The sequence below is a fragment of the Xyrauchen texanus genome, chromosome 5 (genome assembly GCF_025860055.1).
Source record: "Xyrauchen texanus isolate HMW12.3.18 chromosome 5, RBS_HiC_50CHRs, whole genome shotgun sequence".
NCBI lineage: Eukaryota > Metazoa > Chordata > Actinopteri > Cypriniformes > Catostomidae > Xyrauchen > Xyrauchen texanus.
Genome location: NC_068280.1, coordinates 46,124,970 through 46,152,693, shown reverse-complemented (window position 1 = coordinate 46,152,693; position 27,724 = coordinate 46,124,970). Strand labels below are relative to the sequence as shown.

The window sequence follows — 27,724 nt, the reverse complement described above, 5'->3', positions numbered from 1 at the left end:
TTCTTTGTCATTGTGTTTTAATGTACTGTAAGCAAGCTTGACAAAGTATAAACAAAAGAAAAATTGGACAATTCTATAATCTTTAATCCACAAATGGCACAATTACTGTACAGCAATCAATCAGAGAATGTTTCCTGAACTTAAGTTTACCGTGATATTTAAAGGTTCTAAAATGTCCCTCCTCACGCAGAGAAGAAATTTCTAGTTAGTCAGCAGACATTAAAATAATTTTAATGCATGGACTGTTTTGACAGCCGCTGCGGCAAAGGGATTAATTTATGATTGTGCCAAATGAATATCAAACAACATGTTTATTCTAATAGCCAATCATGACTAATAACATTTCTCATCATGCCTATATGAATATTTAATGAAATGAATATATCTGTGACAGCATATTTAATTTTACCTATATTACAAATGTGTAAACACACTGACTGCTGCTGAATGTGTGTGTCTGTGTGTGAGTATGTGTGTGTGATATACCCGCCCCTCTCACAGGGCCCTTATCTCCAGGCTAGTGATCACAGAGTTTATCTTTTTAATTATGTGGCAGGTCTCTTCTAAAGACAGACGGTGTGTGTGTGTGTGTGTGTGTGTGTTGCGTGCATTTCCATTGTCAGCAGTAGCGTCCTGTTCCCTTCTCATTCAACATCAAAATCAGCCTATTCCCTTTGCACCCCCTTCACCTTTAAAGCAGGACCTCTGTGTTAGGGGAATCGAGGGTCCCTGTTCGGTTTGCACTGGGAGACAAAAAAACAGATAAGATTCCACCTTCTTCCCACCATCAGCCATGCTTTACATAATTTATTTCTTTATAAAATGCATTCACCACTATATACTGGCCACATATGTCTTAAACCACAGAACCTACTAATACACTATGAGCAATGCATCAATATTTTTTAAAAGGTTCGGTTTCGATATAATTTTGAGTCAAAAGTCCAATTGCACAAATAGAGTTCTCCCAGCAGTTGTTTTATATCTGTTTTGTATTTTTGTAATAGCTGCTGGATTAACAAAGAAACTAAATAAAACTACACTGAGATAAATACATTAGGGAAAGGTTCAACAATATAATGATAAAATATAAATTGTGTTCTCAGGACACAAATGTTCATAAATGTTGCTATACAATTCAATAATAACAATTTATGATGCACTGTTAGCAATTCCTGTAAATTTGACAGTATTTTACAGTAGTATGTACAGTTTGGGATTAGTTCAGTTTACTTATTAAAATGAACTATAGCATCACAATTCTAGAACGTTTTGTCACATCTTGATTTTATTGTTTTTATTTTCATGGCAAATACTTTAAGGTATGTGCCTGTACAGAAATATATTTTGATAAATATACTTACTCTGAGAAATAGTAAACAAAAAAAAAACAAAAAAAAGTGTGATACCTAGCAGCAGTTTCCCTTAATCAAAATTAAAATATTTGGTGTCTGTTTGTCTGTTTTTCATTACCTTACCATTTAGTCTCTAGACTCTAGACAGAAATATCAGTGGAAAAACATAATGTAGGAAGGTTTGCAGTGAGAAGCTAAAAGGAGCATTATTATCAGTCATCTTGATATCATGTGTCAAGACTACCTTTAAAATCTGTGCCTTTAAGGAAGGGGAGCTCTGCTGAGGTTTGTACCCTGACATCCACTCAATATATCGTCTAAGGTCAAGCCTATACATACTGCATCATGGAATGCTAAGACTGTGGATTTTGAAGCTTCTCTTGATTTAGCATTCAGGCTGGAGTTTTAACCTCTCCTCTTAGAGTAATGTCAGTTGTACACTACATTTAAGTCACAGGAACCCAGACAATGCTCAGACACTTGGTACCTCTGTAATCTCTAAACATGTTTCACACATACAGAGGATGCATGTACATGTCACGACAGGCAGTGCTGCATTAATTCAAGAAGTGTTCGCACTCTAGAAATGTCATTGTTTGCCACATGATCACAATGTGTCATGTTAAAATACTCAGTGTGTTTATTTTGATTTGGTATATTTTTTTTTAAATCCAGAATTTCCCACAATACACATTTTATGATAAATTGGTCGAATTGATACCACAATGAAGGTATAAATAAAATAAATTGCAGCTGGGGTTTTATCTATATAACGTATCTATGTATCTATGTATCTCTCTCTAGCTCTCTCTCTCTCTCTCTCTCTCTCTCTCTCTCTCTCTCTATATATATATAGGATGCTGTATATTAACAGTATTTCAAAGTCATAGCATCACACTGTAACAGTTGCCTTTAGGGTTTACATTACACCATTAACCACAAAATGGAAAGTTGAGAATTGTAACCCCAAATTGAGTCACTCAAATTAAATTAAATAAACAATTAGGGTTAATTTAAATAAACTGGGCCACCTCACAGGCAAAAGTGACCTAATTCACCCTATAGGCACAATGAAAACAATGCAAACACATATTCAAAGGTACAGTTTCAACAATTGCTTCAAGTAGGCAGACCAACTCATCTGAATAAATCAATTTTGTGGCCTCTCAAGGAGCTGTCAGCTGACCCTGTGTTGCAGGTTAAGGGTTAAACGGCTGTAAATGGTGATGACTAAAGGCGTAGGCGGTGGCTCATTGGAGATAACCTCCTGGTGATGCCTTCTACCTTAATATTAACCCTCACATTGAAGAGAGCCAAAACACCAGAAAACAGCCCCTAAGTAGCTAAATACCAAATAACATTGTAGTATGATAATATCTTATTAAACCAATGAATTCCCTTTATTAGTAAAAATTGTAATTCATGCACATGCTTGATGGATCGTAGAGGCATGTTCCAGGTTCAATACAAGTTAAGCTCAATTGACAGCATATGTTGCATAATGTTGATTACCACAGAAAAAATTATTCTGGCTCATCTGTCATTTTCTTTATAAAAAGCAGAGATCGAAGTTAGCGTTAGGCACTTACAATGGAAGTGAATGGGGCCAAATTTTGGAGGGTTTTAAGGCAGAAATGTGAAGCTTATTATTTTATATAATATAAAATTCTTCTGTTAAAACTGTTAAATATTTAAGCTGTAAAGTTGTCATTTTTACAATCATTTCAGGGTTTGTTGACTACATCGTCATGGCAACGAGGTTGCAAAATCGGCTATAACTTTACACAGAAAATGTTGGTAAGCGATTTTAATCACACTAAATTCATGTCAAAACGCATATTGTTTATATCTTGTGGCTATACTTTTGAAACAGTGAGTAAAACATATTTTAACGTTTACGAATTGGCCCCATTCACTCATATTGTAAGTGTCTCACTGGAACCAGATTTTAGCTTTTTTAAAGAAATTGAGGAGTGAATCAAAATAAATATGTGTGTTAATCAATATTATGCCACAAATGCTGTCGATTGAGCTTAACTTGTATTGAACCCGAAATATTCCTTTAAAGATAACATGAAGGGGCAGCAGTGGCTCAGGTGGTAGAGCGGGTCGGCCGCAAATCACAGGGTTGGTGGTTTGATTCCCGGCCCACATGACTCCACATGCCGAAGTGTCCTTGGGCAAGACACTAGAACCCCAAGTTGCTCCCAATGGCAGGCTAGTGCTTTGCATGGCAGCTCTGTCGCCATTGGTGTGTGAATCACAGTGTAAATGAGTCACAGTGTAAAGCGCTTTGGTAACCTCTAAGGTTAAAAAAGGCGCTATATAAGTGCAGACCATTTACCATTTTACCATGAATATGAGTCAATCTCACCACCATAGTGTGAATACATACAGTACATTTTGCCCCTAATCATAACAAATTGCACAATCCCCATGGACCCTTATTGAATATTGCCCCTAGTGTTTAAGGTCATAATGACCATACTGTATGATTTTGTTTCTCTATAAATAAACTTTTTATCTATATAAACTAAATTATGTTTATGTATGCAATTTATGTGCTTTAGGGTGCAGCGCTGAAGCACATACAGTATTGCATAAATAAATATATACTGTACATTTCATAAATATGAATTCTTATTTTGTAATTTAATGTGATAACTGAATTTAAGTGATCTTCTGGCATGACCACTGGCATAATTACTGTAAATATATTTACAAAATAAAATAGATACAAAAGCATAAGTGTGTTTTTCCAAACCTACAGTTATAAACTTCATGGCTAAAGAGAATTTCTGGACAGATGTGATATTTCTGCATAATCATAGTTACATACCTCTACATGGTCCCTGATAGTGAACTATCAAAAGGTTACACCGCCCTGGATTTTTCCCAGGGTGTGAAAGCTTTAATGATGGTTGTGGAGGTCTGGTACTGGAGTGGTTCACATTATCTATCCAGGACCTGAGTTTTTGATCTAACTCCCTCACTAGACCTCCATGACTGCAACATCATAGAGGTTATATGGATGTCAACACTGCAAATCATGCTATAATGACTATCCCACATGCTTCGCTCAAACTAAATGCTGAATCCATCCATTGTCTTTTAACTGTCCGTTTCCATCTCCCTAACCCCATTACGATGATGTGGTCCACATATGATAGAGTTTGGTCACAGCTGTCCTGCTTTGCAATAATAACCAAAAATATACAATGAAAGGCATATACTGGATCCAGCCACCAGGGTCAAGAAAACATAAGGGGATTTTGTGTAACAATATACTATTTGTCCATGAGTAGAATGCAAATTGTTGAAGGTGGCCCTAAATAATTTTTATTTATTTATTTTACTGTAAATGTAGAACCATGTTTAAAATTTACTCTCTATCTTTCTCTCTCTCATAACAACACTCAATGAAACATTAATAGGCTACAAAACGTCCTGGCATAATGTTGATAACTGAAAAAAATAAAAAAATATTTTCAAATCATCCCACGCTTCTTTAAAAAAATAAAAAATGTTGTGGTTACAGTATGCCATTTATAACAAAAGTGAAAGTAGCCAATAAATTCATGCTTTTTTGTATGCTTTTTTGTATAGTTTTTGAGTCTTGTGGCAATACTTTTGAAACAGTGTGTATTTTACTGTTTATGGACTGCTCCATTCACTTGATTATCAGTATTATGCCTCAACTGTAGTTGATTATGCTCAACTTTTTTGCTTAAACATGTGAAGTGAAGTGAAAAAATGGCTTCAGCAATAGTATGAAGCATAAAATAGAAATAATCTTTAAATATGTTTTTTTCAACTACTGAGATTCGCATTGTTTGCACAGTTAGACATGTATTTTTAACTTTTTAAATTGTAGATTACTGAAATTGCTCCAAGTGCTGAATTTGGAGATTAACTTTATTTATTTTTTTTATCACAATTAATGTTTTTATATCAAACATGATATTTTTAAATCTAAATATTTTGTACGACGTCTGTTTTTTCCAGTGTGTGTTCTTGTATTTATGCAGCATCTGTTTGTGTGATATCTCAGTGATTCTGAAGGCTGTGGGCCTCCCGGTGCACCCATGCTACAGTGATCAGCTTTCTGAAGTGTGACTGCAAGCATTGTTCTGCCAAACAAAGTCCTCACATTAATGTGTAGAACCTGCTTAGCAAACAGAACTTTTGAACTTTTTGCTATTAAGCTGCAAAACACAGATATCAAGATTTATGTTCAGCAACACATACAAGATCAACTGTACAATTCACCTTTGAATCAAAGACTACTTGCCACTTACTGTACATTTTGTGCATCATTAGGCCTAAACAAAATTAAAAAAAATCTATAATGTTATCTCATTATTGTATATATTCTATTGTTACATGCTGGTAAAATTTTCCTTAGCATGATGGGTTTTTTATGTGTATTCACTAGCTAAACTGTAATAAGTAATTAGATTGCCAGGGAGTGAGAGTTGACAACCCTTTTGGGGGACACCCTATAACATGTCCCTTATTGTTCTCTTCCTAAGGCAACATGACTCATGATCAAATCTTTGACTGGCAGGTCCATGGTATTAGTAGGTCTACAAAGGGAATAGGACAGCAATAGGAAGTCCATCTTTCTGCAATTACCAAACACTGTCTCTTAATGAGGTATTCTGCCTTTTACACTTGCCATTCAGTGATTTAATTGTATAGATTAATTACTAATATTTGAAACTAAAATGCAAAACCGTGCAGTTAGCAAAACAGTAGGAAAAGGGAGAGTTGTGCTTATTTCTGTGATGCGTATTTATTTTAATTTTCTTTTAAATTCAGAATTAAATTATAAATAGATGTTTTACAAAATGTTACGTTTAATTACCCTGTGCACCTAAAGGTCTTTTTGTCACGGGTATAAATACCAACAAAAACCTGCAACACAAACAACTACTAAGTTACAGTTTAGTTTAAAAATCAATAAATAAATAAATCCACTTGTTAATAAAGGAAAGCCAAAATGCGCATGTCAAACTTACCATTCAACGGCACCCCGCAACAACAGTGCAAATTCCAAATACTATCAAATGTGAGCGAAAATAAAATTCTGGCCTGATTGTAAAATTCACTGAATAGTGTCTGCCTGAGGCAAGACCACACACACAAAAAAAACCCTCCTCAGCTTGATCAGCCTATATGTAATTTAATTAGACCTTAACATGGCCGAGATCGTCAAAACAGAGCTCGTGAAAAACCCTTTTGACATATTAAATATAGTCTTGAGCTGACAAATATTTTAGCTTAGAGGTATTCTCCTTTGGAAACTGTGACAGTGAAATTTTAATTAACCAAACACGAAAAAATGGCATGCAAAATTTTTTTCATGACCAACTAAAATAATTATAATATTCTAAGAAGAGCCTATAAATATTTATGTGAACTTGTTACTTTTAAGAGATGTCGCAAATGTGGAACAAAGGCCAACTTACTGCATTAGGCTGCTTATCATTTGTAAATAAATACAATCATAATCCTACTAACAACAAAAACTTAGAGCAATACATAAACAATATGAGTAGCTTTTAATTATCTGGGAATTCGGATTCAATTCCCAGATAATCTACGTTTCAGGTTCTTGTGTGTACTATTCTTAACTCATATCGGCAAATAAAACTGATTTTAAGGTATTTTGAGACTGAAAATTGAAATTAAAAATAAAATGAACGCATTGTTTTTTACATTTTTTCCATTTTCGTGTTAAATTCCATGTTCATAAATGCCATATATTAGCAGTTTTTGACATTTTAGACAAATATATCATTTAAATAATATAAAATTGATTTATTTATTAGCCTATTTGTTTGTGATTCATTTAATTTATTTCACGAGGTCTCATCTTTTGCTTCAAATAAGATTATCAAACTGTATAACAACTTTGAGCAGCCTAAAAATGGTCGCAAAGCGATTGTGCAACTCAAATGCATGCGCTCCCTCTCAAAAACACGATTAAAGATACAGGCCTAACTGATCTGAGATCTGATGAATAAGGCATGCATTTGCACGTCACCTTCAACACACCTTTAGTTCCCATGAAACAGCACCGGTAAATCTGTTAAGGCAGAAATTATAACCGAATGTGTCCAGGACAGGGATCCGTACGGTTTTTTTGTAAATAAGTGACTTTGCGCCACCTCCTGGGCATCCAGAGAAAATGTAGTAGCTGAATTACATTAAATAGCCTATCTTAAAATTGGCTTTGTGGCCTTTTAAAACCTGTCTGTAGAGTGGCAAAGATTCCAGAAAGATTGTTGTCTTTCAATAAACTCCAGAAACATTTAGTGATTGGGATTAGCCTGCAAGAAACCAAAACACCACTAACGCTAGAGTGTACCCAACTGATAGGGCCTAATTTCATTTTCAGCAGGGGAATATATTGTATATTCCAGGGGCGATGGGGGCGAGGTGACCCCCATCCCCAATAATCAAAACAAGCAAGTACAATCCCCCCAATATTTATACCATGATCAATGGAACATGTGATAACGTAACAATGCTTCATGCTGCAACCACTCTAGTGTTCAAGACAAATTTACGCCCTTGAATTTCAGCGTTTAAATAACTACAATTTGTCGTCAAAACGCATCAAATTTTTTAACATTTGCTTCAGGAAATGTCTGTGTTGTGGTTTGAATTGAAAAAGCACGTCGAGTTGTAGCCTACCAGAAGGCCTTTTCCCTGGTTGAGCTGTGGCATCACAACTCATGGATAAAGATTGTAATTAGTGCTCTTTGACGTTGTGGGCTTCTAAAATGTGGCATGTTCATTACCACACTTCTACCGTGGCCACTCTGAATTTATCTCTTCTTATAGGTCTTTTTCACTGCAAAAGCTCATCCCATATGGTTGTTAAAATGAGAGAGAGTGGCTACGGACTATTCCAGTTACCTTGACACTGTAATAGACCGACTTTCCTCAACCGGCTAGTGCAATCGAGCAAACCAGTGGAGCAAAAATCATTAGTTAAGCAACATAATCACAATCGGATCACTTTCTACTTCCCTATTCCATCTGTGTACTTTTGGCCCCGACAAGGCATCGCTCTCTCAAGGATACCACTTTCGCTTAGTCCCCTTTTTTCTAAGCTGTATATTATTTTTTGCCTTTTGCGTCACTCTGCTCGCAATCTTGTCACTTTCCCTTCATATATTAGGCTACATCCTCCAGTTAAAAGAGATGCTGACTTCACCGCTGTTTAATCTACTCAAGGTAAATGACCTCTTGGATGAGCCCAGGTCCCTATCTCCGGCTATAGAAGTATGTTATCACCGTTATTAGAGCACGTTAAACAGTGGCTGAGAGTGTAGAGACACCGGGCGAAATTGGAAGCTTATTGTGATTGATGGGTTCCTATTAGGCGCTCGCTGTTATCGCGGCGGATGGAGGGGAACGGGGCACTGAGTTGTAACACAACAGATTACCTGAGCCTGTAGTCTCCCGAAGGATGTTTAAATAAAACATAGTCGGTCTTTTTCTCTTTCTTTTCATTTTTTTTTCTCTCCACACCTTCATTTTCACTTGCGGGCCACTCCACCTACCTAACGTCATGTGCAATTTGGCTGAGCCTCTCCACTCAATAAACTGACATCGTGGTCATATTACCTTTTATTTCCCCCACGATAAACGAGTAGTACGGGGAGGGAATCGTATTTTGGTCTACACGCCTTTCCACTAATATTTTTTTCTTCTCTTTTCCCCCTTTTTGTCTCACTGTGCCAACATGATTGATTGTGACTCACAAACCAGGTGTCCAGCTCTGCCCAACAAATGACTTTGGCCCCTACCAGTAGACCTTGACCAGACAGAAATCAATATTTCACCATTAAAATCTATCAAAGAAGAGTTAAGGCTGCAGCAGTCCAAGGCGCCCTTTTGGCGCACTCCGAACATTAAATCCGACACTTGTAGTACACGGGAAATCAATATATAGTGGTTCACAGATCATTTGTGGTCACCATTTTGGTCATGATGGATCCTTGGAGGAGTCGTGATTCATTTTGTCACCCTATTAAAGCGAACAGTGTCAATTCATTCCTTCATTTCATCTGGAAGAGATTCCTATTCCTCATACTATAGGCATGAGGAAAAGTACTGGGGGGCTAGATGAGGATGGTAAATGAAGAGCACTAGCCTCTAGGTAACCATTTCAATGAGAATCTATAGGGATTTTGTTTCTGGCAGAGTGTGAAAATATCTTTGAGCTAGAACAAGCACTTCTTTGATACCACACCACACAGCTGATATATCTAAAGGAGGTGACAATATATTTACAAGCCATTACAGATTAAGTTTAACCTGGTCAAACAGTATTTCAGATGTAAAAGAAGTTGAATTAAAAGGTAACATTCATATGTAAGTTTCAGCAGAGCTTATATGAAGTGCATACTTATTTAGTTGCCTTAGCAGATTTACAGACTTAAAAAAGAAGTATCGCATACTGAAAATGTAATCCACTACACATTAAGCATCTAAAATTGTAATCAGATTGCCTTGATACTGGCTTCATTGCAAAAGGAATCACATTACTCATAAATTTAGTTTTAAATTACTTACTAAAACACTTTTCGCCGAAATCTTTTTAGTTTTTTCCACTCAACAAATTCAAACTAATATCTATATTTCCTCTTCGTTCTTCGCTGCATGCCCTGCACCTGCTTAAATGTATTATACACTCACTGAGCACTTTATTAGGACCACCTGTTCACCTACTTATTTATGCGATTATCTAATTAGCCAATCGTGCGGAAGCAGTGGAATGTATAAAATCATGCAGATACGGATCAGGATATCAGTTAATGTTCACATCATCAGAACCATCAGAATTGGGAAAAATCTGATCTCAGTGATTTGGACCGTGGCATGATTGTTGGTGTCAGATGGGCTGGTTTGAGTTTTTCTGTAACTGGTGATCTCCTGGGATTGTCACACACAACAGTCCCTAGAGTTTACCCAGAATCGTGTCAAAAAACAAAAAACACCAAGTGAGAGGCAGTTTTGCAGATGGAAACACCTTGTTGATGAGAGGTCAACGGAGAATGGCCCGACTGGTTCGAGATGACAGAGAGGCTACGGTAACTCAGATCATGTCAAACCTTGAGGCGAACAGGCTACAACAGCAGAAGACCATGAATACATGATTATTTGTACATGAATATCAGAGACTGTGTCCTCTCTTAATTGTGGTCACTTTCTAAAAGCGGTACAATGGCTAGAGTGATCTTCCCAAGACATCTCAACTCATATGCTACATCTTGCCTGCTGTGGTGAAGATTATTATTTACAAGCAACTGTAATTAAAAATGGATTTATTCACCCACTGCAGGGAGCAGATCTGCCCTCCTGATCATGTGTGTGCCCTCACAGTATGATGGGTTTTCTCACAACAAACCCTGTTAAACACATATGCCACAATTTATCTCACGTTTGCTTAGTTCATACACACACTACTGTCAGAAACAGTCAATAACCATAATAATAAATAATAGAATGCTGCATCTGATTAACGCCAGCTGAGATGATGCTGATGAACCAAAGATGTCCAATATACTGAGGATCTTTCAATGTACCTTAATTGTTAATAATCTGTACTATTGATTTAGCAATTTTTTAAGATGATTCTTAAACATGTTTATTCTATACATTAGTATTATATACAGCTGGCCTGAATATTTATTTTCTCATTTATTGACATTTAAGACTGATAACTGGCTGTAACATCAGCAAAATAGTTAAACGCATATGGATATGATGCATTTTTAATTTTGCTTATTGATTCTTCTCTTTTTTGCAAAAACAGAAAGAGACGCAGACATATTTGGCACCATTTGTCAAATGAATGGAAGCGCAGCATAGTTCTAGCGGGAAGACTAGCAGCTGTACATCATCACATCATTAGCGGGGTAACTCCTAGCCAATGGCATGTAAGCCATTCCTTCAAAGCCATTGAAGTCTGCACACAATCTATCACATTGCTGTTTCAGTGCGCTAACCGGGAACCTCCACCACCCCACCACCACCAGTTGAGCCCCGTCTCACACGGGGTAGGCCCCTCGCCCCTGCCTGCTATCTCCGGCAGGATATGATGGTTCCGAGTACAACTCCCTCGGACCGCCAGACGGGGCCTACGCCAAAGAGAGACATTTCTTTTCTGTTTTACATTCATCAAATAAATGGCATCTTAAAACTCACTCAAGCCTTCGTGTCTTCCCGATAGAAATACATTTCTGGTTATACACAATTCTCCTAATTAACAGGTTAACTCCATGTTCATCATGCATGGAGGAAGATGACATCTCTGAATACAGTGCTTTTTCAACTCTCATACTCATTGTAAGATTCATTGCTGCCAAGATAAGGAGATCTTGAAGAGATGGTGAATATTTAGGCAGGACAGGGCAAAACGGCGATGGTACTCCTGTCAAATAGAGGAGGAGAAGAGGCTAAAACGATAAGTGATTATGGTCAGGCGCACCATTCATCATCTGCTGGTGTGTGCAGTTTCAGGGTCTTCACTGTTATCAGCGCTAAATAGACTGAATGTCAGTGCCCCTGAATAAATCTCCCTCTCAGCATCTACCTCAGACGGATCTACCATTGTGGGTCCTTGGTCCTGCTTGATAACCACATCAACCCCTTTTATGGAAACTAAACCTTAACCTTAACACATATGGTGACAAAAAAGGTAAAAAACAACAACAACAACAAAAAGAACAGTATGCAACTGTCCAGTGTTGGGGAGTAGTTAACTAAAAGAAGCGACGTTACCAACTTAACTAAAATTTTCAGTAGTGTGACAGTAACTCACATTTTATTCTTCTTTTTAAAATAAGTAAAATATTTTGTTTATTGTTGCATTTTATCACAATATTTTTATTCAGTTATTTCACCCTACTTGTTTAACCATTATGATAAATAACCATAGTTTTACTAATAGTGTAGTAAACTTGACTGTAGTGACACTATGTGTCAGTATTTTGTAGAATATTAATTTAAGCAATTTACAGAAAACAACTTACAAACAAGTTTTTTTCTTTTTTCTTCTTTTGACTTACAGATTAGTAGGCTAATAATGGACCAAGGCTGTCACACTTTCACACTGAAAGTAAAAACCACTACATGACTTAGTACTGCGGTCGCTTCATCTTTCACAATGTGTGTTTATATGCAATACGTTTAGGCTTGTTCAAGGTTACTGCCTTTACATGTGTTGTCAGCGACCCAGTGGATAAACTAATGAGCTAATACCGACTATGTCCTGGCTTTGTTGTTCCTCCGTGCTTTCTGCTCATTTCTCATGATGGACGATATGGTTTGCAAGCCCATTCATTGTTATAAAGTAGCTTAGTGTCCTGTCACTCTGCATCAGCAGTGCTGCATAATGATAGAGGTGCTAGCATGATGTATTTCTAAGCCTCATAAATCGTCTTCGGAAAACCACCATAACGGTAGCAAGAAAGAAGTATGTGCAATATTAATATATCAAGACTAATGGATAAACGCTATGGGAGAGAATAGACAGTTGCATATATTATCCACATGAAAACATGTTTTAAACAGTTTAGAGAGCATTGAACATGATGACCATCCTCATACATGGCAGTGCAAGAGGGGAAAGCTTGAACAAATACAAGTCTCATAGAATGAACGTTTGTATAACTACATTTTTGCAAACTGAGTTTTTTACACGACACGTTCTCAGTTTCTCCACAGTTTCCTGCTGAATATAACACTAGAGGCGCTACAACAACTGTGCAACTATGCATATTCACTTTCACACAAATCATGAGTACAACAGCTGATTATGACTTTATAAACACTTATTTCTCACACACTGCTATCTTATGATATTGAATATTTTAATGCATATATTACAGAGTCAGACCCACCAATATTTACCCCCTTATTCCATCGTGATTAGCTTGCGCAGCAGCTCACCTGATAGAGTGTTGGACTTTGGACTCAGAAGACCTACAATTGAGCTCAGCCAAACATGTAAGCTTAAACGTGAGTCAAAATCGTGCCAAAAGGGCGCCTTGGACTGCTGCAGCCTTAACTCTTCTTTGATAGATTTTAATGGTGAAATATTGATTTCTGTCTGGTCAAGGTCTACTGGTAGGGGCCAAAGTCAGTGTGCGCCATATTTGATTTTTGGCGGGAATGAAAACAAGGCTGTGAGGGATAGACTTGCAGAATATATAAGGAAAGCACATGAATTAGATGAAATCTAGGACCTTCATAGTATACAGTGCATATCATTGAAGAGACAGTATGCCTTTTCCTCACAGCCGCTTTTTCAAAGATGGCGCTACTCTGAATAGGTTTATAACAAGGATTTCGTATTACAGTTGTGTGAAAGCTAGGGTATTTTAGTCACTGCAAAAGAGGGTTCTGCTTGCCTGCGCATCCACTATCTGTTCATTAAGGTGAGGGAGAAAGCAGTTACAAGATCTGTCAGTGTTAATCAAGCCTCATCTCTTAACACAAGGCCCGCTTTGCAACGAGCTGAAGATTAATATTCCATCCGAAACAGATGATAAATCATTTGTACATAATTAGCGCTAGGCAAGGTTATAGCTGACACGAATTTTTATCTTAATTACGAGGGAAATTTGTTCCATTAATTTAATTTGTCGCGCACGGATGGGTCCGCGCCTAACAAAGTTAATCTTACACCTGTCAGCCCGTTGCTGAGGTAGGCTTGTGTGTCTCCAAACCTGATACTGTAACTCGCTTTCTACTGCATCCCAAACATCATCCTAATCGAGTTGGAACTTCATACTGTATGTGACTGATTTTAGAAGCTCAAGCTCGTCAGAAAGCAACTTCTGCAACCACTGCCGCCATAGCTTTGGGGGTAGTCATCTGGACTCTGTCTGTTGATTGGTCAAGAATCGCAACTGACTCCACCAATGGGATCACGCGTCGGCATTTCTTTACACCAGATTTAACAGTATGGGCTTCTGTATTTTGATAGGTCACAGCGTGGTGTTGTGCTGTTTGGCTTGTTAAAAAACATAATGGCACAGTGCCAAAAACGGCTTGTATCTAGACATTTCTTCACGCTGAAGCCATCTTTCAGCGTTCCTTGTGGGGCTTTCGTATTCGGGTCACAACAGCAATGTAATTATCAATATAACTGGCTTATAATCATTGAATCATGAATTTCGAAGACATTTCACTCGACAAATTCCTCGTAATCTTCGCAAGAGTATTAACATATTTTCACACCTCAATTGAAGATACTGTTCAATATTTTCTCAATTAAAAACAAAGTATGACTTGATCTTTTTAATAACTAATAACGTACGAGTTGTTCACCATCACGCTTGAAGTCAAAGTGTAGGTCAATACTGCCCCCTGCTGGACTTTCTTACTAGCGGTCTTTTTTTTTTTTTTTTTTACAAAAACTCCAAACATATTGTTCTGTTCTTACTTGTATCCATTTACTCTTTAAAGGAAAAAAAATTATAAAACTGTGTTGTGGTGCAAAAGCTCTAGACTTCAGTTTTCCGCGATTGGTAGAACCCCCTTCACCAACTGCTTTGCCCAGTTCTTCACGTATGCAATGTTGTGTCGCCCTCTCCTGGTGAATGTTGCGCTTTATGTTGCATTAAAGCTCTCGAATATAGTTGGACTTCTCGATGTTCAGTTTAATAGCAAGTTAGGTACATTACTTTACAAATCTTCCAAATACAGGGTCAAATGAGAAAAAAAGCAATTATGAAATAGTGCAATACAGATTTAGTACAAACATGAAATAATGGAAAAAATAAACACTATTTGTATTCAAAAATGCAGATTTATGTCTTTTCAAATACAAATGAAACCACATATATTATGAATATTATGTAGTAAATTAACACTTTACTACATATTGTAGTAACATATGGTAGAAAACATATGCTGTATGTAAATTATTGAACTTAAAATTGTTATTATTGTGAGTACTGCTAACATTGAAACTAATAATTTTTTATTAGTCTTGAGACAGAAAGAGATTTTCACCTTGAAATGAGGCTCTTGATAAGTGTAATTGTTCAGCAAGTATATATATATATATATATATATATATATATATATATATATATATATATATATATATATATATATATATGATATCAAATGTACATATGGAAACCATCAAGGATTTGAGCCAGCCGTTTGCTATTCATTTGAAATGATTCTGTATAAGACAATCTTTGAACTTGTAGAGATTTTATCCATTAGGAAAATGTGAAGTATCATAGACAAATAGTTTTTGTCTCAAACCTTTTCCATGAACCATGAAAGATAAGATATTTGTAGGGGGAAAAAACTCATTTGTGCCTTTTATGGAGGCCATTGCCATGTTTCTCATGTTTAGTGTGTTTTAATTGTTTGCTTGCTTTTATTATTATTATTATTATTATTATTATTATTATTAGGGTGAAATTAACACACTATGTTAAAATTTCATTTGCACTTTCATTTAAAAAAAACAAATTTGTTCCAGTATCAACAAGATTACGTGCCCAAAAACATTCCCCTTCAATATCATTGACATTCAAGAACCAACACCAAATTGTGAATGAGGTAAAGACAGAGATGTCAAACTGTCAATCTAAAGGGGAAAGAGTGCAGTGTTGTACAGGGCTGTAGTCGCTGAGAGGTCCTATAGTGTGCTTATTGTCCTGTCTCCAGTCTCAGCAAGAAAGACTCGCTGTCCTCCTCATATTTCGTCAAGGTAGTGTGTCACAATTGCAGCCTCTCTCTCAGCAGGAAGAGGCACTGATCTTGTCAGACACTTCAAGATCTGATTTGGCGACAAGAAACCGGAGACGTCCTCCCCCCAAACGAATCAAATCCACAGCACTGTCAGAGACAGACAAAGAGATTGTCAGGGTTAACAAAACAGATGGATCTAATGCATTTATGTTACCTAGTGAAAACATTACCTTGACATCAAACGTTTAGCACACTCTCCTAATAGCTGTGTAAAGTGTGTGAGACTCAGAAAGCTGATATATGGTGTATATAGAGCACTGACCTCTGGTAGTCTGCTCCAATGAGACTGGTCCCATTCACTGCCAGGATTCTGTCACCAATGCAAAGTCGCCCATCTGCAGCAGCTGGTCCATCTGGAATCAGTGTCCTAATGTAGATTCCAGGGGAGTTCAGAGGGGTATGCTGTATACAGAGAAAATGAGAAAAGAGAGACCTACTTGTTAATGGAATCATTGAGCATATTTACATGCAAAGTCTTATACCGATTAGGGTTAATATCCCAACAACATGTATGACCATATTATCCATTGTTTTCTAACCTTTTTTTGCCATACACCCACAGTGCCATCATTAAGGCTGAAGTATTCCTTCATCGACACAAAACCAAAGATGTGTAGCAAAGGCTAAACATCATTTAACAATATAATTAATGTTGTCATAGACCTTATTCATAGTAGCGCCATCTTTAATTTTTGCCAGGAATGAAAACGAGGCTGTGATACTTACCATTTCTTCTACAGAGCTGAGGTCAATTTTTAGGCGAACCCTTAAGTCTAATTCGCCATGGGTTCCCTCTGGATATTCCTATGGGTTTTTATAAAGGGTTTTTTGAACTTAAGCATAAAATCAGGCTTGTGATATGTGGACGTTTTGTTCTACAACATAAATTACACACTTTCATACAGAGAATGTGAATTTTGAAGCCGCCATGTGATTTAAAAAAAGTATGTAATTCAGTGTGGCTTTAAAATTCATGTTTGAGGAATGAAAGTGACTAATTTATGTTGTAGAACAAAACATCCATGTATCGTCAAATTATGTTTAACACTGACCATGTTTTACTCATAAATTAAAAAACCCTGTTATAAAAAACCCATAGGAAAATCCTGAGGGAACCCATGGTGAAAGCTGAAGAGCTCTATGACATGCAATGTAGCTATCAAAGCTATGACAAAATTTTCTTATTTATACTTGGATAAATAACTGTTTACTTGTTGACGTTAAAAACAGGGAATAGTCCCGTGATTTCAAATCTCATGTAAACGCAAGTTTCTTCCGTTGTCGTTTTCTAGAATTTTCTTTTTTGTAAAAGCAACACTTTTTAGGCTAGTTCTTGTTATAGCTCATGATATGAATCTGTATTTTTGGTCTTTTTTCACTTTTGTTTACAGAGATAGAACAGGAAATGATGTGTAGAAGAGCAGGGGATGAGACTAGTAAATTCACAAGCCAGATTTGAACTTGCACCGTGGCACAGTTTGTTTGCAGTTAATTTGAGTGCAGGAATAATACATGAGCTACAATTTGGCATTAAAGGAATATTCAGATTTTATTGTAATAACATTGCTTACTAACCTTATCTGTGTAAAGTAATTTAGTAAGCAATTTTATTACTTAATTTTATCACACTAAAATCATGTAAACATGTTTAATGTTTACATCTTGTGGCTATACAAAAACAAGTGCACAAAAACAAGTGAAACAGTGTGTATTTTAGCATTTATGGACTGGCTCCCATTCACTTACATTGTAAGTGCCTTACTGTAACCACGTTTTTGCTGCTTCTTTTTTTAATAAATTAATATTCCGTCAGGAGTTAGGATTCAGTACATAATGTAAAATGCTTATATGTTTGGAAGGGTTTTATAATAATATTAAGGGTTTGAGATAGAAGCTCTGTTCCAAAACCTACTGAGCTTTGCTATGTCAGGAAGACATGAAGACAGGAAGAGTCTGTTGCTTGTGTTTGGTTGGCGTAACGGATGCTTGTCCCATTTCTGTAGTGAATGCTATGTGGCAGTTTGTCTCTGGGTCATGCCAGCAGCCATATCACCCTGTAGCTCAAGACCAGTTGCCTACTGAAGCTAAGCAGGGTTGAGCCTGGTCAGTAGCTTGAAGGGAGACCTCCTGGGAAAACTAAGGTTGCTGCTTGAAGAGGTATTAGGGAGTCCAGCAGGGGGTGCTCACCATGTGGACTGTGAAGGTCATTATGCCGCAGTATTGAGATGGAGACACTCTACTGTAAAAAGGCACTGTCCTACAGATGAGATGTTAAACCGAGGTTCTGACACTCTGTGGTCAATAAAAATCCCAGGACACTGAAAAGAGTAGGGGTGTAACTATGATGTCCAGGCCAAATTCCCCCAATTGGCCCTTATCAATCATGACTTCCTAATACTCCCCATCCCTTAATTGGCTCTATCTCTCCTCTCCACCAATAGCTGGTGTGTGGTGAGCGTACTGGTGCACTATGGCTGCCGTCGCCTCATCCAGGTGGATGCTGCACACTGGTGGTGTTTGAGGAGAATCCCTTGTTCACTGTGTAAAGTACTTTGAGTGTAGTGTCAGAAAAGTGCTATATAAATGTATTGTTAATTCAACATTCATATGTCTATTACCTACTGTACATTGGCAGCTGCTTTCTAAGGCAGCATCCTAACTGAAATTTAAACAAATAATAGCAATCCGAATGCGAAGTGCATGGAAAAGTTGACTACTGAATAATTCCAAAAAATCTGAAGTGACTTTGATGCCTTTAAAAGCTGTCTAGGTAGGAAGTTCAGGTTTTCTAACAGAGCTATAGCGTTATGGGTATATGCATAGAACATTGACCACAAGGGTTGCATGTTAGATCAGTATTGGAGAGACTCACAAGTCCATCGATAAGTCCCATTCCCAGGCCGTATGGTCCTTTATCCAGGTCCACTACAAAGACGGAACAGATATCATCAGAGTTTGGGCCCATATTGTGAGAGACAGGGACAGGGAAAGGAAAGCCACAACCACTTATAGGGCCTGGAGTCGGGCAGGGATAAACAAACAAACACACAGACACAGGACTCAGTTCCCATTTGACACACACAGACCTAGAACATGTCCTATAAACACAAACAATATGTTTACAATAGACAAACACATGAGCTGCACATGCAAACAGATAGTTATTAAGCGATGCAAAGAATAAACACACAAAACTGACAGAAATATACAGAGACTACAGTGAATATGTTTAGTACTTGCGTAATAAACACATGTGTCTACACAGAAACTCATTCAAGTGAAATACAAGAAATTTACACAAATCAGGAATGATTACATGTCTGTCATCAAATAACAAAAACAGAACAGTCGCTGTGTAGACACTGAAACTTTGCAGACACTAACAGGGTCATGCAGTACATTTTGTCCACATAATAAATCTTAATCATATGTCTTAATATATTGGATAAAATATTAAACTAACAATATTTAAAGATGGAAAACAATAGTTTTCTTTTATCTCAATAACACAGATAAGTCAGAATAGTGTGCGTTTTAAATAATTTCACCACTTTTAATTAGAAAAAAGTAAAATAAAATGATAGATTTTTCAGATACCCTCAATACAACTTTCCATTCTGTGAGTCTTTTTTAATATCCATTTAACTAATTTAAAAGACAGTTTCCTAATTAATCCCTCTACAGAGAGTGACAGTATTTTGGTGGAACAAAGCACCGGCAATGGATTTTACCCCCTAAAATTTCTTCAGGTTAACAACCTCATGTAAGCTAACTCTCAAATCATTCAGAATAATTATAAGCCAATAATTTTTTAGCTGTTGCCTAATTCACATCAACTTATATCTTCTGAACTATTTGAAAATCCACTCAAATTTGACGAATTGTCATAGGAGTCCCTAGAAGATACATGCTAAATTTTGTGCGAATCAGACCATTGGTCTATGAGGAGTTTGGAAATATAAGTTTTGTTTTGCTTGACTCAGGAAATCAGAGGAAAAAATAGTTTAGATTATAGCCCTTACAAAGATTGTGTGTGTGTGTGTGTGTGTGTGTGTGTGTGTGTGTGTGTGTGTGTGTGTGTGTGCATCTGAGTAGTGGCAGGGATTTGGGACCATCCTGCCAAATTTGGTGTCTCTAGGATTTACGCTTTTTTGCTGCCCAGACATTTTTAAGGCAGAAGAAAAAGGAAATCAGCACGAATACAATACAATTCCAGCACCTTCATTGCTTGAACTCCATAAAAACCTTGACTTTTTATAGAAAGCATATTCCTTTTTTTTTTACATAAACTTACAGAGTTCAAAATGTACTGCATAACAGGAATGACCCAACTGACAAAATATAGGAGGAAAGAACACACACATCCACGACTCAAAAGAGCTTTCTTTGACTTGCCTTCAATGCCATTGCTGATAAAGCCATTGATTTTCTTGTGCTCTGGAGTGGAACGCATGCAACCATTGGACTTTGTGTGAGAGTGTGTATGTGTGTGCTCTTGTGAAGCATGCTCAGAATAGTGGGTTGCATTGGACTGTGTACTGGAGTGTATATACATGTGCTCAGGATAGAGGGGCGTGTTAGGTGGAGTCAGTATACAGGAAGAGTCTGTTGCTTGTGTTTGGTTGGCGTAACGGATGCTTGTTCCATTTCTGTAGTGAATGCTATGTGGCAGTTTGTCTCTGGGTCGTTCCTCGGCACCAGCCCCCTCTCCCTCCCCACGCAAAGGAGGTGCTGGGTGTGGACTGGTGTGAGGTTGAGGAGGGTCACGCTGAAGGACAGAAGTTTAATTTTAACATTAATAACAATGCTTACTAACACATTACCAATATCAGTATTTTATAACAGGCCAAGACGAACATGATTTCTAGCATGTTAAGGATACTTTCAAGTTTAAATCAGCCTCAAAAGAGCCACAATCTATTTGGGAGGTCAAACATTTTGAATAATTTCCATTTTAACTCCATGCTGACATTTGGCCTGTATATGGATGAAATGTCTTGATGAGAGAAAGAATGCTTTCTTAAGAATAGGTCAATTCTCATTTTAAAGGCACAGTGGCACCCAATAAATATATTGGTTATACAAGCTGAATCTGAAAGCTACCTTTGGAGGATGTATACGGAGGCAGGAAATAAGGCACATCCAAATCCAGTGTTTGTGATACCTTCATCTGATCAGTTTTGAAGGCAGCATAGATCGAGCCTTTGCTGACTTTGATATCCTAAAACGCTGTGCAACCGTTGATTGGTTGAAAGAATAAACATGGCGTCTGTATTAATTAGTTGATATAACTTCTTTTTTTTCTTTAGTTTTTGCCAGAGAGAAATAATTATTATAGTTTCAAAATATTTGTTTGATCATGTCTAAAGCTCACTTGAAATAGTTTTAGGTCATTAGACGTGACATTATGATGCCTTGGAAGGCTAAGAATGGCCAGCATATGCAAACTGATGCCTGAGAAGTCATTGACTGACTGGGCAGTGAGGCATCAAGGCATAAAGCCATGTTAACTATATGGACAGAATTTTTAAACTTCTCTATTTCTATGGTCAGAACCATATACATTGATAGGACTGGTTTCCCTGCTATAGGAACTGAAACGAATATAGAGTGGTAGGCCTATACAAATATCTAAAAAAAAAAAAAAAAATTCAACCAATTGATTCAATTCTGAATCTTTTAGCTTTTTACACTTCGTTTGTAGATTAATTCGGAGTGGAAAGCGATTGCAAATACATAGGCAAAAAGGTCAATGACAATGAAAGGATGAAAAAATATTTATATATTATTTATTATAGAAGGCTTTGCTGGCCCTGAGAAATCGGAATTAGCACAGATGGAATCAACAAGAACATAGCTGGTTTATAGTCAAGCAGTCAAAATGATCAAAATGCACATCCCCATTACAAACCTTTATTTTATATATATATATATATATATATATATATATATATATATATATATATATATATATATATATATATATATATATATATAATATAGCTTATATAAGCTATATTTATTTGTATAAGCTTTTCACAATATACTTCATTTCAAAGAAGCTTTACAGAAAATCATGAGATAGTTTTTTTTTTTTTATATATTTGTATATCATTCTATATTCGTTTCAGTTCTTATAGTAGGGCAACCAGTCCTATCAATTTATATGGTCTAGACCATAGAAATAGAGAAGTTTAAAAATGCAGTCCATATAGTTAACATGGCTTTATGCCTTGATGCCTCACTGCCCAGTCAGTCAATGACTTCACAGGCATCAATTTGCATATGAAGGCATCTTGTAAGAATGCTGGCCTTTCTTAGCCTTCCAAGACATCATAACGCCAGGAGGCGGTGGCCGTTCCCAATGCCGACCGCCATGAGCTGCCAGTATCCACGGCCACAGAGGCTATTCCCCAGTCTTTGCCAATGCTCAAGGCGACGGAGGCTGTTCCCCTGTCTCTACCAGTGCTCACGGCCACGGAGGCCGTTCCCCAATCTTTGCCAGTGCCCACGGCCATGGAGGCCGTTCCCCATCACTGCCAGTGCTCACGGCCATGTAGGTCATTCCCCAGTCACTGCCAGTGCCCACAGCCACAGAGGCTGTTCCCCTGTCATAGCCTGTGCTCACAACCATGGAGGCCATTCCCTGTCACAGCCTGTGCTCACAGACACGAAGGTCATTCCCCTGCCACTACTAGTGCCCACGGCCACAGAGGCTAGTCCCCTGTCACTGCCAATGCTCTTGGCCTAGGAAGTCATTTCCCGGGTTGATTCTGCTCCCGTCCTGGAGCTGTCTGTCCTTGCTCCCATCCTAAAGCTGCCTGTCCTCACTCCTGTCCTGGAGCCATCTGTCCTCACTCCCATACCGGAGCCGTCTGTCCTCGCTCCCGTACCGGAGCCGTCTGTCCTCTCTCCTGTCCTGGAGCCTTCTGTCCTTGCTCCCATTCTGGAGTTGTCTGTCCTCGCTCCCATCAAGACACTTGATCCGCTCATTCAAGCTATCTTCTGGAGCCTGCTCACCAAATCAAGCCGTCACGTCTAGTCGTACCGTCATTACATCAAGTCAAACTGCTACACATAGCCTAGAAACCACATCAAGTCAAGCAGCCCAGTCAAGACAACAACCCAGTCAAGTCAAGCAGTCAGTCAAATCAAGCAGCCACTTCAAGCCAAACCTTCATACCTAATCAAGCCACCACGTCAAGTCAAGCAGCCCAGTCAAATCTTCACACCTAATCAAGTCACCAGGTCAAGTCAAGCCTGCTGGCCCAGTCAAGTTACTAAGCCTAGCCAAGTCAAGTAACTTAGTCAAGCCACTAAGCCTAGATGTTCCACTGTGGTCTATCCTGCAATCCTATCCTGGACCATCCCACCAGCACCACCTTGGGCTGTCATATGGTTTTGCCCACTTCCTTCCTGCTGGCGCCACCCTGGTCTATCCCACCGGTGCCACCCTGGTCTGTTCTGCCCTGGTCCTTACCTTTGTTTTCAGATTTTTTTGACATTTGTTTCTCTGTCTTGTCTATTCTGTGATTTGTAGTACACTGCTCCCTACCTGGATTCATTTCCCTGGCCGCTAGACCCCATTTCATAATCTGTCTTGCCGGCACCACCCTGTCTGTCCCTCCGGTCCTGCCCTGAACCATACCCTAGTTTTCTGTTTGTTTGGACTTTTGTGTCTTTTTCTTGTCTGTTGTGTGTTGTAGTGCCATCCACTCCATGAGCGGTGATTATTGGCAGCACCTCCCCTTCATCTTGTCTTCCCAGTCAGGTTGTTGTGTTATGTTCAGTTTACATTTCCAGTTCTGTTGTTTGTATCATGTCCAGTTATCCAGTTGGTTTGTTCTCAGTTCCTTTTTCTTGTTGTTTTGTTTTTATTTATTTATTTATTTTGTTGCAAAAACAAATAAAAAATAAAATAAGCCTTGCGTAAACTTTAAACAGTGTTGCTAGTAGATTTTTTATTTTATTTATTTATTTATTTTTGCAAGAGACTGACACATGGCCCATAATTTAGCCAGCAGTGATGCTTGTAACTACAGAGATAATCTTGTAATCAGATTAAGAATGACTCTCATGTCTAGAATTTAAATCTGAGTGTTATAAACTACAGTCCATGAAGACCCAATGACTTTAAGGACTGTAGCGCAGTTTTCTTTCTGTGCTGATGTATTGAAAATTTAATGTCTTAACCTTAGTTTTAAAATTCAACAGCCACAAACCATGAATTGCTGGGGGAAGGACATTCCCAATCTAGAGAGCATTTGTTTGGACAAAAATATGTGTAGTGCAAGATGAGTCATAGTATTTTTGGTCCATTTTTACAGAAGAGAAAAACTGTTTTAAATGTAAATCTGCCAAAAGTGAATTTTGTTAACATTTAGGAGGATACTAGAAAATAGTTGGCCTACAAGCTAACACACGGACTAAACATGCATGCCTCATTTTGATTTCCTGGGGTATTCAAGGTACAAGTTCATATTTTGTAATGAATGAGTTGCAAAAGCCAAATGCTGAGTACTATAATATAAATTCTAAAAACAGTGAAGATAATTTTGAATGGGGCTCTGAAATACAATCCTTTGCCTACTGCACACCCTTGTGTATGATAGAAATCAATGTTACCTGGGCTTCCTGCCTGTCTGCGCAGCCATTTGAAGGATGGGTCTTGGAGCGTAGACCCCACAGAAAGTGACGAACATAAAGTAGCTGGCGGTATATACTGTCCTCCACACAATCACTCTCCAGGTCCACCTTAAATCCAGCACTCGGCAGTACAATAGGTGGATGGTTCTCAAAACTTTCCAGTAGATCAACTATTGAAAAGAAAATAATACTGACCAATATACATCTACATGTACAGGTCTATGGATATGCTATTAAACAAAAGCCAACTAACATATGAACAAAGGAAGATACACAAACAATGTTAATAGCCTATAGCATTTTCATAGTAATTGGTGGGTATTTTTCAAATGTCAGACACAGGACACCTATTCACACGCCTACCTGTTCTGTAGATATAGGCTTCATCTTCACTGCTTGGTTGCCAGATTGGGAGAGGACCCAGTTCAGCCATCAGCTGGTACTGTGTGAGGATTCTGTGTAGCTGGACAGGCTTCAGAGAGGGGTGTTCTGCACACAAAGCTTTCCAACTCATCTACAGACCAACACAAATGCAAGAAAAGAGCATTTAAGGATTTAGCCTGATAATACAAACAGAAGGTCATTTCCACACATGGAAAGTGCAGATATATGCAGTGCAGCATACAGAGCGCAAAGTACACAACAAACAATGTACATTTTAGATGTACATTTAAATTAAATAATAAGGGACATTTTTTGAATACTTTAAAGGAATTTAGCAGGTTCAATTCAAGTTATACTCAATCGACAGCATTTGTGGCTGTGTTTGATTACCACAAACAATAATCGTCCCTCGTTTATTGAAAAAAAAAGCAGAAATCGTGATTACTGTAAGGCACTTAAAATAGTGAATGGGCCAGTCTATAAACGATAAAATACATATTGTATCAAAAGTATTGTCACAAGACATAAACATTCTTCATGTTAACATGATTTTAGTCTGATAAAATCAGGGATTTACTGTTGTCACGGCATTTACCAGATTATAGGGTTTTGACAACAAAGTTGCAATATTGGATGTAACTTTACAAAGATATGGTTAGTAAGCAAGTATCCGTGAAGTATATACAAAGTATTTGCTTCACCTGTGAGAGTTGTTGTGGGGGCGTGGCCAGGATGCTCACAGTGCTGCAGAATTTTGCGAAAAATTTCTGAGCGAGATGATTATGCCCCACCCCTTTAGACCAGTCCAGTAGCATCTTCACACAAGCCTGGATCTGCAAGACCCGAGAACGCTGAAACCAACCCCGTGCAGGACCTACAAACACAATTCCACATACTTGTCATCCTATGCAGTGTTGGGTAAATTAACCAAAGTACTCCATTACAAGTTACTAATCACTTTTCAAATAACTGTTATCAGAATACTTTACTGACTACTTTATTTATATTCAGTAACAGTAATCTGATTACACTCTTTTTGACTAAAGCCAAAATATGATTACAGTAATTAATCTTACACCCAACACTGATGCTAAGCACAAGCACACTAAATCGTTTTCAGAATCATAGTATATAATGCTAGTAATACAATTTATTACCATTGGGTTAACATCAATTATTAAACTTTCGTACATAAATAGTCACTGAACATGCAGTATTTATTGCAGGACTACAAGTAAATGTCACTATTCACACATTGTGTGAGTGTAAGTGGATGTCTGTGTGTAAGACCAGCTCTGATCCTCTGTCTGTTATGACATAAAGAGGATTATGAGTGTCTGGAGAAATAATCTTCACCTGACTATGAGTAATGTACACATGTACACACAAAAATGACATATGTCTCTTGCTGCCCTTTAAAAAAGGAAACTGGAGGTGGATTTACAACATTGTGCAATACTCATTGTGAAAATGGACACAAAAAATAAATATATAAATTTTTAAAAAAAAACATATATATATATATATATATATATATATATATATATATATATATTCACACAATTGAATCAGAAATACATTTCAGCCAATTATCAATTGCATTTAACATTAATTTAACCGTCAGTTTGAAAAATCAAGCCAAACTCCTCAATGACCAACAGTGTGCATCATCCACTTAGATGATGGGAAGGCAGCCAAAGCTGGTTCTTTTTTACAGTACAGTGTCCCTGTCACTATACTGGGGCATTAGAACCCACACAGACCGCAGGGTGAGCACCCTCTGCTGGCCTCACTAACGCCTCTTCCAGCAGCTACCATAGTTTCCCCAAGGTCTCCAATCCAGGTACTGACCAGGCTCAACCTTACTTAGCTTCAGAGGGTAACCAAGCGAGAGCTGCAGAGTGATGTGCTGCAGGCATTTGCTGCTTTTTAAGGCTTTTCAGAAAATCTTAACTTAAAATGTTTCTATTCATAATGAATTTCAAAATGTTTAAGGGTTATCATTTAAAAAAATTGCCATCTTTGTTTGTTGTAAACACCATGATGTACAGCAACAAGAGTAAGGCTGTATTCCTACTGTACTTTGGTACTTAACTTGAAATGTGGAAAGCAATATCAAACCTACAGCTCAATCCTTCAGTTTGTATGCAATTCTGTATAACATATTAACAGAGTGTCTTATATCTACATCACCATTTGCATCTGCACCGATCCACCTTGGATCATATATAGTAAATGGCACAGCAAATACAAAACTGAAGATTCTGAGGACTGAAAATTGAATGGGATAGTTCACCCCAAAATTATGTCTTCGTCTACTTTATGGAGGCTGACAGTTGCCAACCTCTTTTGTTGAATGGAAAAGAGCAATGTGATCATTCTGCTATATAACTCCTTTTCTGTTCCACATAAAAATATGCAGCATAAGTGTGAATATATGATTATAGAATTTTTGTTTTTGAATGTGAACTATCCCTTTAAAAACTGATGCTAAGAATTTTGATGATCTTCATTTAAAACACTAAACACTACAGGGC

General features: G+C 37.6%; 1 protein-coding gene across 1 annotated transcript in view; it reads right to left on the bottom strand.

Moving 5' to 3' along the window:
- Positions 1-15,529: 15,529 nt before the first annotated feature.
- Positions 15,530-27,724, bottom strand: part of LOC127643600 (ras-associating and dilute domain-containing protein-like) — a 36,084-nt gene continuing 23,889 nt past the window's right edge. The window contains exons 10-16 of the mRNA XM_052126390.1: positions 25,889-26,061; positions 25,167-25,317; positions 24,783-24,973; positions 20,553-20,925; positions 19,030-19,172; positions 16,420-16,559; positions 15,530-16,244 (exon numbers count right to left, since the gene is read on the bottom strand). Of these exons, the coding sequence (XP_051982350.1) occupies positions 16,145-16,244; positions 16,420-16,559; positions 19,030-19,172; positions 20,553-20,925; positions 24,783-24,973; positions 25,167-25,317; positions 25,889-26,061 (1,271 nt within the window). The 3' untranslated portion in view covers positions 15,530-16,144. The remainder of the gene's footprint in view (positions 16,245-16,419; positions 16,560-19,029; positions 19,173-20,552; positions 20,926-24,782; positions 24,974-25,166; positions 25,318-25,888; positions 26,062-27,724) is intronic.